The sequence below is a fragment of the Trichomycterus rosablanca genome, chromosome 18 (genome assembly GCF_030014385.1).
Source record: "Trichomycterus rosablanca isolate fTriRos1 chromosome 18, fTriRos1.hap1, whole genome shotgun sequence".
Lineage (NCBI taxonomy): Eukaryota > Metazoa > Chordata > Actinopteri > Siluriformes > Trichomycteridae > Trichomycterus > Trichomycterus rosablanca.
Window position 1 is genome coordinate 3,560,781 of NC_086005.1, and position 16,112 is coordinate 3,576,892.

Consider the following 16,112-nt stretch of genomic DNA (forward strand, 5'->3'; position numbering starts at 1 on the left):
TCAAGCATGTGAACAGCCAAGTATATGAACTGAACAAAAAACTCTTCATAAATTAATATATAAATCTTATATACAGTGTATCACGAAAGTGAGTACACCCCTCACATTTCTGCAAATATTTCATTATATCTTTTCATGGGACAACACTATAGACATGAAACTTGGATATAACTTAGAGTAGTCAGTGGACAGCTTGTATAGCAGTGTAGATTTACTGTCTTCTGAAAATAACTCAACACACAGCCATTAATGTCTAAATAGCTGGCAACATAAGTGAGTACACCCCACAGTGAACATGTCCAAATTGTGCCCAAATGTGTCGTTGTCCCTCCCTGGTGCCATGTGTCAAGGTCCCAGGTGTAAATGGGGAGCAGGGCTGTTAAATTTGGTGTTTTGGGTACAATTCTCTCATACTGGCCACTGGATATTCAACATGGCACCTCATGGCAAAGAACTCTCTGAGGATGTGAGAAATATAATTGTTGCTCTCCACAAAGATGGCCTGGGCTATAAGAAGATTGCTAACACCCTGAAACTGAGCTACAGCATGGTGGCCAAGGTCATACAGCGGTTTTCCAGGACAGGTTCCACTCGGAACAGGCTTCGCCAGGGTCGACCAAAGAAGTTGAGTCCACGTGTTCGGCGTCATATCCAGAGGTTGGCTTTAAAAAATAGACACATGAGTGCTGCCAGCATTGCTGCAGAGGTTGAAGACGTGGGAGGTCAGCCTGTCAGTGCTCAGACCATACGCCGCACACTGCATCAACTCGGTCTGCATGGTCGTCATCCCAGAAGGAAGCTGACGCACAAGAAAGCCAGCAAACAGTTTGCTGAAGACAAGCAGTCCAAGAACATGGATTACTGGAATGCCCTGTGGTCTGACGAGACCAAGATAAACTTGTTTGGCTCAGATGGTGTCCAGCATGTGTGGCGGCGCCCTGGTGAGAAGTACCAAGACAACTGTATCTTGCCTACAGTCAAGCATGGTGGTGGTAGCATCATGGTCTTGGGCTGCATGAGTGTTGCTGGCACTGGGGAGCTGCAGTTCATTGAGGGAAACATGAATTCCAACATGTACTGTGACATTCTGAAACAGAGCATGATCCCCTCCCTTCGAAAACTGGGCCTCATGGCAGTTTTCCAACAGGATAACGACCCCAAACACAACCTCCAAGATGACAACTGCCTTGCTGAGGAAGCTGAAGGTAAAGGTGATGGACTAAACCCAATTGAGCACCTGTGGCGCATCCTCAAGTGGAAGGTGGAGGAGTTTAAGGTGTCTAACATCCACCAGCTCCGTGATGTCATCACGAAGGAGTGGAAGAGGATTCCAGTAGCAACCTGTGCAGCTCTGGTGAATTCCATGCCCAGGAGAGTTAAGGCAGTGATAATAATGGTGGTCACACAAAATATTGACACTTTAGGCACAATTTGGACATGTTCACTGTGGGGTGTACTCACTTATGTTGCCAGCTATTTAGACATTAATGGCTGTGTGTTGAGTTATTTTCAGAAGACAGTAAATCTACACTGCTATACAAGTTGTACACTGACTACTCTTAGTTATATCCAAGTTTCATGTCTATAGTGTTGTCCCATGAAAAGATATAATGAAATATTTGCAGAAATGTGAGGGGTGTACTCACTTTCGTGATACACTGTATATGAATCAATGTAGAGCCAAAATAATTTTATTTAAGAAGATATTTAATAAACTGCTGGATATAGCAGCACATAACAGTATGTTAAAGAGAAATATTTATATTGCCATCATTGCAATGCTACAGAACCTATTGCTTATTATATAAAAATGTGAGTAACGCAAGTAACGTAGTTTTTATTAAGTTAGTAACTGTAATGTGATTACAAAATATTGAACTGTAATGCTTTACATTACTTCGTTACAGAAAAAAGTAATCACATTACTGTAATGCGTTACTTTGTACCGCGTTACTCCCAACACTGCTGATTAGATAGACCAAACTGAAGGTACACGCCTAAAAAAGCTGATTTGTGTCAGTGTTAGTGTAACCATAATAATGTTGGTGTGGAAAGGGTAGGTGAATCGAGTACAGATTTGTCACCAGTTCGAATCTCAGCTTTGCTATCAGCCGGCTGGGCGCCTGCGCAGACACACGTTTGCTTGTGTGTCGTTAGGATGGCTGAACAGGGTTCCTCCACGAGGTGGCTGACCACAGATGGCAGTGCGTGTCTCTCTGCACTCGATACTGCGCTCTGTGAGACCCCGCCTTGGCAGGTGGAATCGAAGCAATTAGAGGGGCGCGTGAGAGCCATTCTCGATGGCATTGGGGTGGCGGCAGCGACAAGACAGACACCCACTTCAGTGTAGGGGGACGCGACTTATAGCAGTCCACGACCCCTTCTTATTTTCCCCATACTTTGGTCGATTCGCACATGAGGCCAGTCTTACACAGCTCCTTACACAGCGCCGAAGACCCCACTCTCTATTTAGTCGGGTCTTTTCTCAACTAGCAGACTAGTGGCCAACTTTGCCTGCTGCAGGCACTGCCGGTTGTGCCCGCTAGGGGGCGCCCAGCCAACTCTGACAGTTCAGAATCCCAGCGCTGTTGTGGTAGCGGAATATCTGCTTCGATGACATTATGCAGTCTTATAAACATGAGCCAAAATCTTAAAGGAATGTTTTACACCTTCAGGGATTCATGCCACAAACAATTAGGGTTGTTTTTGATCAGGTTAGATTTTACCCAGCATTAGTGCTGTTATCTGAAGGTATTTAGGGAACGATGTGTGGGTTATGTTGTTGGAATGTGCATCTCTGGTCTGGCGTGTCCGCACCTTAACGCACTGTCAGACATTGTGGACATCAAGCCGGCCAACATGGAGGAGCTGACGGAGGTGATCACGGCGGCCGAGTTCCACCCGCACGAGTGCAACACCTTCGTCTACAGCAGCAGCAAAGGAACCATTCGCATGTGTGACATGCGCGCCTCCGCCCTCTGCGACAAGCACTCCAAACGTGAGTATCGCCCATGGAGGTGCGCTGTACTGCCAAAAGTATGTGGACACCCCTCCTAATTGTGCACATCACACTGGCTAGCAGGCTCGATTTAAAGGAACTCCAGTGGCATCCAGTGCACAGAGCCCCGACCTCAGCCCCACTCAACGGCTTTGGAATGGGCTGGAACATCAGCTGAGGCTTTCTTGACCAACATTAATGCCTGTCCATACAAATGCTCTTTTGACCGAATGGGCTCAAATTCTAACAGACATACTTTAAAGTCTTGTGAGAAGCCTTCTGGCTGAAAAAAACACATAGTGGTCACTCTATTTTAAGACTATTTGGTATTGAAATTGACGTCCAACAAGCTTATGGTCAGATGTCCAAATACTTCTTTTTGCCCAAATGTTAAGTCCATCTGAGCTGAATGTACAGTGTATCACAAAAGTGAGTACACCCCTCACATTTCTGCAGATATTTAAGTATATATTTTCATGGGACAACACTGACAAAATGACACTTTGACACAATGAAAAGTAGTCTGTGTGCAGCTTATATAACAGTGTAAATTTATTCTTCCCTCAAAATAACTCAATATACAGCCATTAATGTCTAAACCACCGGCAACAAAAGTGAGTACACCCCTAAGAGACTACACCCCTAAATGTCCATATTGAGCACTGCTTGTCATTTTCCCTCCAAAATGTCATGTGACTCGTTAGTGTTACTAGGTCTCAGGTGTGCATAGGGAGCAGGTGTGTTCAATTTAGTAGTACAGCTCTCACACTCTCTCATACTGGTCACTGAAAGTTCCAACATGGCACCTCATGGCAAAGAACTCTCTGAGGATCTTAAAAGACGAATTGTTGCGCTACATGAAGATGACCAAGGCTACAAGAAGATTGCCAACACCCTGAAACTGAGCTGCAGCACAGTGGCCAAGATCATCCAGCGTTTTAAAAGAGCAGGGTCCACTCAGAACAGACCTCGCGTTGGTCGTCCAAAGAAGCTGAGTGCATGTGCTCAGCGTCACATCCAACTGCTGTCTTTGAAAGATAGGCGCAGGAGTGCTGTCAGCATTGCTGCAGAGATTGAAAAGGTGGGGGGTCAGCCTGTCAGTGCTCAGACCATACGCCGCATACTACATCAAATTGGTCTGCATGGCTGTCACCCCAGAAGGAAGCCTCTTCTGAAGTCTCTACACAAGAAAGCCCGCAAACAGTTTGCTGAAGACATGTCAACAAAGGACATGGATTACTGGAACCATGTCCTATGGTCTGATGAGACCAAGATTAATTTGTTTGGTTCAGATGGTCTCAAGCATGTGTGGCGGCAATCAGGTGAGGAGTACAAAGATAAGTGTGTCATGCCTACAGTCAAGCATGGTGGTGGGAATGCCATGGTCTGGGGCTGCATGAGTGCAGCAGGTGTTGGGGAGTTACATTTCATTGAGGGACACATGAACTCCAATATGTACTGTGAAATACTGAAGCAGAGCATGATCCCCTCCCTCCGGAAACTGGGTCGCAGGGCAGTGTTCCAGCATGATAATGACCCCAAACACACCTCTAAGACGACCACTGCTTTATTGAAGAGGCTGAGGGTAAAGGTGATGGACTGGCCAAGCATGTCTCCAGACCTAAACCCAATAGAACATCTTTGGGGCATCCTCAAGCGGAAGGTGCAGGAGCGTGAAGTCTCGAATATCCGCCAGCTCCGTGATGTCGTCATGGAGGAGTGGAAAAGCATTCCAGTGGCAACCTGTGAAGCTCTGGTAAACTCCATGCCCAGGAGAGTTAAGGCAGTTCTGGGAAATAATGGTGGCCCCACAAAATATTGACACTTCAGGAACTTTCACTAAGGGGTGTACTCACTTTTGTTGCCGGTGGTTTAGACATTAATGGCTGTATATTGAGTTATTTTGAGGGAAGAATAAATTTACACTGTTATATAAGCTGCACACAGACTACTTTTCATTGTGTCAAAGTGTCATTTTGTCAGTGTTCTCCCATGAAAATATATACTTAAATATCTGCAGAAATGTGAGGGGTGTACTCACTTTTGTGATACACTGTACTTTACCTGGTTTACCTGTTGTAATCGACCTTATACTGTGTCTCCCCTCAGTATTTGAAGAGCCAGAAGATCCCAGCAACCGCTCCTTCTTCTCAGAAATCATCTCTTCCATCTCTGACGTGAAGTTCAGCCACAGCGGCCGCTACATGATGACCCGCGATTATCTGTCTATTAAAATCTGGGACCTTAACATGGAGAACCGGCCAGTGGAGACGTACCAGGTAGGTTCCAGAACCTCATGGGTCTTGGACAATAACTGTGGTTAAACTGGTAACATTCAGTCTGCATGTTAATGGTGCTGTTTTAACCAGCATCCTGGTAGATCCTGATCATTGAAGTGTTTTACATTCACATTTTACATTTACATTTACGGCATTCAGCAGACGCTTTTTATCCAAAGCCACTTATTATACAGTTAAAGTATACAGTCTGAGCAATTGAGGTTTAAGGGCCTTGCTCAAGGGCCCAACAGCAGCAACCTGGCAGTAGTGGGGCTTGAACCAGCGACCTTCTGATTACTAGTCCAGTACCTTAACCACTAGGCTACGGCTTGCCTGTACTGTTTTATCTCTCAAAGCTAAAGAACAGGCTGCATTAAAACTACTATTGTCTCATAACCACTAGGGGGAGCTGCAGGGTCATATTGTGCGGCCAGCTGTCCACTAAACTGTAATTTATCATTTCATAATGATTTTCACCGAGTTTACAGATACCCAGATTATCTTAATGTGTAGGGAGTGGCATGGTGGCTCGGTGGGTAGTACTGTGGCCTCACGGCAAGAAGGACCTGGGTTTGATTCCCAGGTGAAGCAGTCCGGGTCTTATCTGTGTGGGGTTTCTCCTGGGAGCTCCGGTTTCCTCCCGCAGTCCAAAGACGTGCAAGTGAGGTGAATTGGAGATACAAAATTGTCCATGACATGAATCTTCTGTAACGAGTAACTACCGTTTCTGTCATGAATGTAACCAAAGTGTAAAACATGACGTTAAAATCCTAATAAACTAACATAAATCAAGGATGTCCCAAGCTCCTCTATTTAGGAACTGTTGAGGCTGTTTTGGTCTTAGGAACACTCACAGCCTTAGATATTGTTTTATATCTTTGCCTTGATCCCTTTTAGACTCTCCCATCTGCACTTCAATGGAGTTTTAGACATGTCTAGAGATAATTAAAGTGAACAGGATGTGTTTTAGTGTTTAATTTTACTCTTATTCAAAAAATCCTGATTTTTAGTGTCATTACGGTGGATTAAGTGTAGAATGATGCATTAAAATGACAATTATAGCTGTTCAAAGCAAAAAGTGCAAAATAGTTAGGCTAAATAGTTTCTAAATCCACTGTATTTTTAATCCATTGGATTTTCTAAAAATCCACAACAGTTTGTATTTAGAGCTCAAAACAGGGTTCCAATGATTAAGACACTTCACAACAACTTCAGAAAGAGATACGAATCTGAAAATGCCATGCCTGCCTGTATTTTATAAGTCTATGTAAACATTTTGCAGCTGCTTTTATTACTTAGACATAATAGTACATTATTCAGTAATTAAGTGGTGTTTATGGTATCAGATTTTACAGTCTGGATCCATTTACTCACAGACGTCCAGCTTTCATCTGAACTGGCACCACTGTAATGTCAGAATTGCTATGAGCGAAAACACTGTCACTACTGAACTCTGGTTGTTTCCGCAGGTGCATGAATACCTCAGGAGTAAGCTGTGCTCGCTTTATGAAAACGACTGCATCTTCGACAAGTTCGAGTGCTGCTGGAGTGGAAACGACAGGTGAGGCTGGACCCAGGACGGCCGAGTTCAGGGCTACCGATAGTCCGACGGGCTCCGTCAGCAACCTAGAAATATTCTCATAAGACTTTGACGTATGTCTGTGGGAATTTGTGCCCATTCTGTCCGAAGAGCATTTGTATGGCCGGGCACTGTTGTTGGTCAAGAAAGCCTTAGTTGATGTTCCAGTTCATTCCAAAGCAACGTGTGTTGCTGAAACACATGAACTAGATTGGACAGGGTGTCCACATACATCTGACACTATATTTGAACTCCTGTAAACTTGACTTCTTTGTTGTCTGTGCTGAAGGTCGTATTTTGCTCAGGCAGCACTGACGACGTGGGTGGGATCCTCACACAGCAGTTATCTGGAGAAGTTCCTCTTATCACTGGCTGCAGGGTTTTGGGAGGATCAGTAAATATTCAGGTTACAAACACTGACTGACGTTTCTGGTTTAAAGCTGGAAAATAAAATTTAGACATAATGTCAGTAAAATATACAATTTTGAAGAAGTGATGGATTTTTAAATTATATTTTAATTAAAGTTTTAGATGGCAGACAGTACACCTCCCAAAGCTCATGTTTACTATGTCAGTCTGGTGTTCTGTCAATGATGTCTTTACTGTTTTATATAATCGAATTTGGTTTGGAACCTTAGTTATTAGAGATGCATGTACCGGTGCACTCTCAGTGCTGATCCCAGACCTGGGCAAATAAGGAGGGTTTTGTTAGGAAGGACTAACACAACCCAATCTCTTTATTTTATCCAGACTAGTGACAACACTAATAGCGCACTGACAAGCACCTCTCAATGGTTCATCATGTCTGTAGAGATGCCCGGCCAGTCGATAGCACTGTTGAGATTCGAATCCTGGATCTCAGCAGTCGTGGTTTAGTTAAGCAATAGAACACGAGAGGAATCGCGAATAACACACGACCTCAAGTGTTCTATTGCTTTTAATACAACAGTTTTTACAAAATAAAGAAAGAAAATAAATCAAAGAAGCCCTGAATTTCATAATAAATATGCTTTAATTTTGACAATACCTTCCGCCAAAAAGTAGTTCCACAACCAATATAAAGTTTAACACTACAAAGCAGACATCCCAAGTTGCAAAAACTCATTTCAGGGAGGTAAGAACAACAAGAAGAAGAAGGCCAGAACCTCCGAAGGGAAAAAAGAAATAAAAAACCTCTCGCACAAGCCGCTCAGGTGGCGCAGCGGTTAAAAGAAACGCGCTGCAACCAGGGCTGGATTCTGAGAAGCGTGGTATCGAATCCAGCCTTGCTTTACCGGTTCGAAGCTGAGTGGCTATATGAGCAACGATTGGCCGGTTGCTCATGTGGGGGGTGGGACAAAGAACCGGATGTGGGTCTCTCTCTGTCAGAATGCGATTGCGTTCTCTGCCGGCTGATTGGAGGCGCTTACACAGAGATGGGAGAGGGTGCCCTTAGGGTGTGTCTCTCCGCATGCAACGCTAGGTGGCGCCAAACTCGTCAATGTGTGGGTGGCAAAGATGCATCTGGCTGCTGCTCGTGTTTCGGAGGGGATACGGGTTAGCTTCAATCACCTCCGTCAGGGCAGGGTTCGGCATAGACAGAGAGGAAGCACGATGCTAATTGAACAATTGGATGCGCTAAAAGGGGAGAAAAAGGAATTTAAAAAAAAACACAAAAAAAACACCTCTTGCACACACCAAAGGATTATGGGTGATAACAGAACTTTTTGGAGCTGCTAACTGGGCTATTAAGCTAACTGTTCGCGTCACAAACACATTAATGTTCCCTACATAGTGCACTAGATAGTGAATTAGACAATTGGTTATGTTCCCTACACAGTGCGCTAGATTGTATATCAGATAACGCATTCATGTTCCCTACATAGTGCACTAGACAATATATTAGACAACTGATTTATGTTCCCTACACAGTGTGCTAGATTGTGTATCAGATAACGCATTCATGTTCCCTACATAGTGCACTAGACAATATATTAGACAATTGATTTATGTTCCCTACACAGTGCGCTAGATTGTATATCAGATAACGCATTCATGTTCCCTACATAGTGCACTAGACAATATATTAGACAACTGATTTGTGTTCCCTACACAGTGCGCTAGATTGTATATCAGATAACGCATTCATGTTCCCTACATAGTGCACTAGACAATATATTAGACAACTGATTTATGTTCCCTACACAGTGCGCTAGATTGTGTATCAGATAACGCATTCATGTTCCCTACATAGTGCACTAGACAATATATTAGACAACTGATTTATGTTCCCTACACAGTGCGCTAGATTGTATATCAGATAACGCATTCATGTTCCCTACATAGTGCACTAGACAATATATTAGACAATTGATTTATGTTCCCTACACAGTGTGCTAGATTGTGTATCAGATAACACATTCATGTTCCCTACATAGTGCACTAGACAATATATTAGACAACTGATTTATGTTCCCTACACAGTGTGCTAGATTGTGTATCAGATAACGCATTCATGTTCCCTACATAGTGCACTAGACAATATATTAGACAACTGATTTATGTTCCCTACACAGTGTGCTAGATTGTGTATCAGATAACGCATTCATGTTCCCTACATAGTGCACTAGACAATATATTAGACAACTGATTTATGTTCCCTACACAGTGCGCTAGATTGTATATCAGATAATGCATTCATGTTCCCTACATAGTGCACTAGACAATATATTAGACAACTGATTTATGTTCCCTACACAGTGCGCTAGATTGTATATCAGATAACACATTCATGTTCCCTACATAGTGCACTAGACAATATATTAGACAACTGATTTATGTTCCCTACACAGTGCGCTAGATTGTATATCAGATAACGCATTCATGTTCCCTACATAGTGCACTAGACAATATATTAGACAACTGATTTATGTTCCCTACACAGTGCGCTAGATTGTATATCAGATAACACATTCATGTTCCCTACATAGTGCACTAGACAATATATTAGACAATTGATTTATGTTCCCTACACAGTGTGCTAGATTGTGTATCAGATAACGCATTCATGTTCCCTACATAGTGCACTAGACAATATATTAGACAACTGATTTATGTTCCCTACACAGTGCGCTAGATTGTATATCAGATAACGCATTCATGTTCCCTACATAGTGCACTAGACAATATATTAGACAACTGATTTATGTTCCCTACACAGTGTGCTAGATTGTGTATCAGATAACGCATTCATGTTCCCTACATAGTGCACTAGACAATATATTAGACAACTGATTTATGTTCCCTACACAGTGTGCTAGATTGTATATCAGATAACGCATTCATGTTCCCTACATAGTGCACTAGACAATATATTAGACAACTGATTTATGTTCCCTACACAGTGCGCTAGATTGTATATCAGATAATGCATTCATGTTCCCTACATAGTGCACTAGACAATATATTAGACAACTGATTTATGTTCCCTACACAGTGCGCTAGATTGTATATCAGATAACGGATTTAAAACGAGATCGGGAATAAAGTCGGTGTCGCCTGCGTGCGCGTTTGTGTGCATGAAGCTTGTCGTTAATGGCAACGCGTCAGCGGAGTTATACCATTGTGGTGTGAAAAGGCCGTGCTGTTATCACCAATATCAGCACGGTTAGAACGCTTCTCAACCAATCAGATCGTAAGGTCGGAACTAACTGTTGTATAATGTATTATATCGATGCACCACCCGAGCACCCTTTACCTAAACAAACGTATAATAATAAGTAATTAATTTTTTCATTATGTTTACATACTAAAGTATTGTAAGCACGTCATAAAACAACTAAATAAATAAATAAATACTGAAGTCTTATGCATACCTAATATTTACACCTAATGCCCTTCCTGTTACAAACCTCCGGGCTTTGGATGGAAGCATCAATCAATAGTTCGGCTGTTCGGCCATCCTCCCAACCTAGCCAATCATGCCAATAGCCAATCATGTCTGTAGAGATGCCCGGCCGGCCGATAGCCCTGTTGAGATTCGAATCCTGTATTTGAATCCTGAATCTCGGCAGTAGTGGGCTAGCGGATTATACCAGTGAACCACCCGAACACCACTATCTAAAGGTACCTATAATAACGAGTCATTTATTTTTATTATTAATAACAATAATAATCATCAATAATAATATTGCTTCTTGGTCAGAAGTGAAGGTCTGCAGCAGTTGAGATAGATTGGGTAACTGAATATGACTAGATTGGGAGGAGTATTGGGCGAAATGCATTAATTGATTTAAATTCCTGACAGATTCTGCAGCATGGACCGGACACTGTCCTAAACACCAGATTTATTTACATTTAAATATAAATGCTCCTCTTGTTCTGATCTCATCATCCGTCTTTTCTCCTCCGTCTCCTTCAGCGTGGTGATGACCGGCTCGTACAACAACTTCTTCCGCATGCTGGAGCGCACGCAGAGGCGCGACGTGACCCTGGAGGCGTGCCGCGAGAGCTGCAAGCCCCGGCAGGTGCTGAAGCCCCGGCGCGTGTGCGCCGGCGGGAAGAGGAAGAAGGACGAGATCAGCGTGGACAGCCTGGACTTCAACAAGAAGATCCTGCACACGGCCTGGCATCCGAACGCCAACATCATCGCCGTGGCCACCACCAACAACCTCTACATCTTCCAGGAGAAAGGCAACTAAGCACCTCTCGCGGCTCAGCGCGTGCGAGAGAGGGAGGTTAACCTGAGAATGGTTACAAGATGAACTAGAAGTAATAGTTTCTGTGAGAACATCACCACTACTGTTATCATCATCATCATCATCATCATCAGGACGAGCAGAACGGGGGCAACACGGTGTACCGGGTCAGTCGGGAATGGGCAGTGTAACATGCCGTCCATACCTGCAGCCCTGTTTCCCGTGAGGTCTGGCAGCAGGGAGACGTGGGTTGCAGGTTCGGCTGTATTGTTGTTTGTTTATTTCTTTTTTTTGTACTCATTTGTATACAGATTTTGATCTAAGCATGTGCTGATGAATTACATTTCACACTATTATGTATTTTCCCATTTAGTAAAAGCACAGGTCTTTAAATTTTCATTTCTGGATCAATTCGAAGACAACCTCACACTTCTGGTTGATTCCAAAATTCATACTGCATAGATTTATAAACAAAAGTCATCGTTATATCGGCACATGCCTAGTTTGAAGCTCGTTTCTTTATATTATTTTCTACACATTTTGTGCCATTGCAGCTGTTTTTGTTTGTTTTTTTATCTTTTCAATGAAATTGCCAAGTTGTCCAGGTAGTTTTAATTCTGTTTAAAGAATTTTGATCCTTATTTTGCTCAATAAATTTGTTTCGTCAGTACTGTCCTTTAAACCTCACGTCCATTCGACTGTTCATTCCCGAAACACACGACATTTACACGCGGCGGCCGGCGGTCCGAGGGCAGACGGGACCGTGGCCGCAGTATTGTAGTAGTGTCTGATTTGTTTGCCGCCGTCTGTTTGTTTCAGGGGTGTTTACACACTTATCTTACTGCTGACTGGTGAGAAAACTCTGCTGCCCTTACTGTATTTTCTGTTTCCATCTCTCTATCTCAGTGCAAATTGAGAGATTGTAGAGATTATGACGATGAAAAATGGTATTTATAAACTGAACAAACATTATTCAGAGTCGTGTCTCTTTATTTTCGAGACTAAAGTACAGAGGAAGTTTAGACTGATGGGCTTAAACTTGAATACTCGAGTGTTCTAGTCACCCTGGAACAGATTACTTTTTACTCAAGTGTGTGTGTGTGGGTTGGTGTGTGTGTGTGTGGGTGGGTGTGTGTGGGTGGATGTACAGAACCATTAACTAATGACACTCAAAATTTGCTCGCAGACATATAAGGATTCTTCAAAAAGTTTCTGCACTTTTTAAACTATTTATTACGAATTTTAAAAACAAATGACATCACTTGTCTACACAGTCGCATTTTTCCAGCGTCGTACCAACTTTTTAATACCATCAGCAAAAAAAAACGTTTTGGTTGAGCGTGTAGCCACTGATGCAGCGCTGCTTTCACATCATCACCACATGAAAATCTTCTTCCCCGCTCTTTTTTTGGGCAACGTTCTGCTGGGAGACCTCGGGTCCTGCCATCCGTGTGGATGTTACTTTGACACGTACCACCTACCTAAGCGTCGTTACAGACCACGTTCACCCTTTCATGGAGACGGTATTCCCTGATGGCTGTGGCCTCTTTCAGCAGGATGATGCTGGAACGGTTTGAGGAGAACAACAACGAGTTTGAGGTGTTGACTTGGCCTCCAAATTCCCCAGATCCAGAAATTCCCAAGTCCGATCCATGGAGGCCCCACCTTGCAGCTTACAGGAGTTAAAGGATCTGCTGCCGACATCTCGGTGCCAGATGCCTCGATGGGTCAGGGCTGTTTTGGTAGCAAAAGGGGGACAAACACAATATTAGAAAGACGGTCATAATGTTATACCTGATTGGTATAAATACAGCATATATAGAGAGGATGTGTGTGTGTGTGTGTGTGGACTCAAATAACATTTCCTACCAAATGTTACTAAAGGCCAGCTGTAGCCTAGTGGTTAAGGTACTGGACCAGTGATCAGAGGGTCGCTGGTTCAAGCCCCACCACTGCCAGGTTGCTGTTGTTGGGCCCTTGAGCAAGGCCCTTAACCCTGGATTGCTCAGACTATATCCTGTAACTATAATGTAAGTCGCTCTGGATAAAGGCGTCTGCTAAATGCTGAAAATGTAAATGTACTAATATTAATGCACAGTTTTGTTTTTTTCCTCTTTTTTTTTCTTTCCGTTTCTCCTGTATTTAGAAGTCACCAGTTATCCAGGCCTGGGACCGGCACTGACGAGCGCACCTCCCAACGACTAGGCTGTTTGGCGAATCCACCAACTTAGACATAGCCATTCATTTAGTGTAGAAGCCCGGTTGATAGTACTGCTGTGATTTGAATTCTGGATATAAACCCAGGTGCCCAAATATCAATGCATAGTTCGTGCTTAATGCATCATAATGCAAATTCTATTCTAGTTTTAACATTTTTACCCACACTGCTATACAGAATGCTAATAGTTCTTAGTTTATTCTGGTCCGTCTTCCTTGCACAGCAGGTTGTTTTGACGATCTTGGCTGTTGCGTGGGAGAATTTATTCTTTCTTTTTTTTCATAAAACCTAAAGTAACCATGTATTAATATTTACAGAAAATGATATTTCAATATATTTTGCTGCAGATATTGTCCGCTATTCACTTCAAAAATCGACAAAATATGACCATTTTGCCAGGGGTGCCCTAATTTAGCATACACCCTGCAGTACTGTTTTGTGGTGGTGTAGAGCATGTCTCTATTTATCTAGCTTTATTGTTTATACTGCAGTAAAGCTTAACTATTAGAGCCACGCTGGTTTGTTCATTCATCAGCAAACGTCTCTGAAGCGATCGACAAGATGTGTGTGAGTGGAATATCAATAAGAGCTGCAAAAAGGACTTCAAGATTCAACACTTCACCCTTTTATTTATACTCTAGCTTCTTACTGCTTACATCTTTGACTTGTTAGGTGGTTTGGGTATCTTGGGTCCAGTGAAATCTTGACTACAGAATGCCCTGGATAAATGGGAAAAGAGTTTTTAGATATACAGTCACAGAAATAGAACAGTTGTGATTAAAATGACCTGGGTTCAAACCTTGCTTTAAGATCATTGCATGCTGTGTGGTTTCTCATACCATGCCAGTAAGTATATTGGTTACTTTGAAATGCTTCTAGGTGTGGCAGTGGTGGCTTAGTGATTAAGGTACTGGACTAGTAAGCAGAAGGTTGCCGGTTCAAGCCCCACTCAACAAGTTGCCACTGTGGGCCCCTGAGCCAGGCCCTTAAACCTCAATTGCTCAGACTGTATACTGTAACTGTACTGTAAGTAGCTTTGGATAAAGGTGTCTGCTAAATGCAGAAAATGTAAACTTAGTGAGCCGTAGTCAAGTCAACTTTATTTATATAGCGCTTTTTACAATATACATTGTCTCAAAGCAACTTTACAAAATCCAGGACCAACAGATACAAAAAAAAACCTGTTGAGCAAGCCGAGGGCGACTGTGGCAAGCTCCCTGAAAATTACAGGAAGAAACCTTGAGAGGAACCAGACTAAGCAGGGCCCGTCCTTCTTGGGTGGCCTGGAGGATACTTTAAATAAATACACGATTTACATAAAGCATACGAACACAGAATTAAATGATCTAAAAGTTATAACTGGTAATAAATAGATAAATAATAATAGAGTTGTTCTTCGCTGTAGTCTTCAATAATGTCTGTAGTGATTTCTTGTCATTCTTGGTGCAATTACTCCAGACCCGTCACATCCGGCAGGAGCAGCATCGTTGTCACGGCAGTCTCGACTTTAATCCTTAACCTCGGCGGGTAAACCGGTTTCCATCAGAATGCCTTTGGAGTAAAACAACAAAGAATGTAGTTAATAATGTACAATGCTAGTTGAGTAAAACAGTTTTACAGAGAGTTTTAGACTCCGGCAGCCCTAATTATTACAGCATAACTAAAAGGGAGAGCGAGCAGGTAACAAGGTCATGAAGGCTTTCACAGGACATCAGCGCCCACCTCTCCTACCCAAACCGGAGTGATCGGACAACCCCCAAGCTCTGCGCCTTTGTCTGTGTTAATCAAAAGCCTGAGAAAATAAATATGTTTTCAGTCTAGACTTAAACATTGAGACTGTGTCCGAATCCCGAACAGAGGCAGGAAGATTATTCCAAAGTTGTGGAGCTTTGTAAGAAAATGCTCGTCCACCAGCTGTAGCCTAGTGGTTAAAGTACTGGACTGTATTTATTCATAATTGTAAGTGGCTTTGGATAAAGGTGTCTGCTAAATGCCACAAATGTAAATGTAAACTTAGTGAGCCACAGCCTAGTGGTTAAGGTACTGGACTAGTATTTAGAAGGTCGCTGGTTCAAGTCCCACCACTGCCAGATTGCTGCTGTTGGGCCCTTGAGCAAGGCTCTTAACACTCAGTTGCTTAGACCGTATACTGTAACTAATGTAAGTTGCTTTGGATAAAGGCGTCTGCTAAATGCCACAAATGTAAAGCCTAGTAGTTAAAGTACTGGACTAGTAATCAGAAGGTCGCTGGTTCAAGCTCCACCACTGACAGGTTGCCACTGTTGGGCCCTTGAGCAAGGCCCTTAACCCTCAATTGCTCAGACTGTATAGTGTAGCTGTAATGTAAGTCGCTTTGGATAAA

General features: G+C 42.9%; 1 protein-coding gene across 1 annotated transcript in view; it reads left to right on the plus strand.

Annotated features, from left to right (window-relative positions):
• Window positions 1-12,504, plus strand: part of ppp2r2ab (protein phosphatase 2, regulatory subunit B, alpha b) — a 32,764-nt gene extending 20,260 nt beyond the window's left edge. Inside the window, exons 7-10 of the mRNA XM_063014004.1 lie at window positions 2,834-2,998; window positions 5,108-5,277; window positions 6,747-6,838; window positions 11,256-12,504. Coding sequence (XP_062870074.1) covers window positions 2,834-2,998; window positions 5,108-5,277; window positions 6,747-6,838; window positions 11,256-11,535 — 707 coding nt within the window. The 3' untranslated portion in view covers window positions 11,536-12,504. The remainder of the gene's footprint in view (window positions 1-2,833; window positions 2,999-5,107; window positions 5,278-6,746; window positions 6,839-11,255) is intronic.
• Window positions 12,505-16,112: the final 3,608 nt, after the last annotated feature.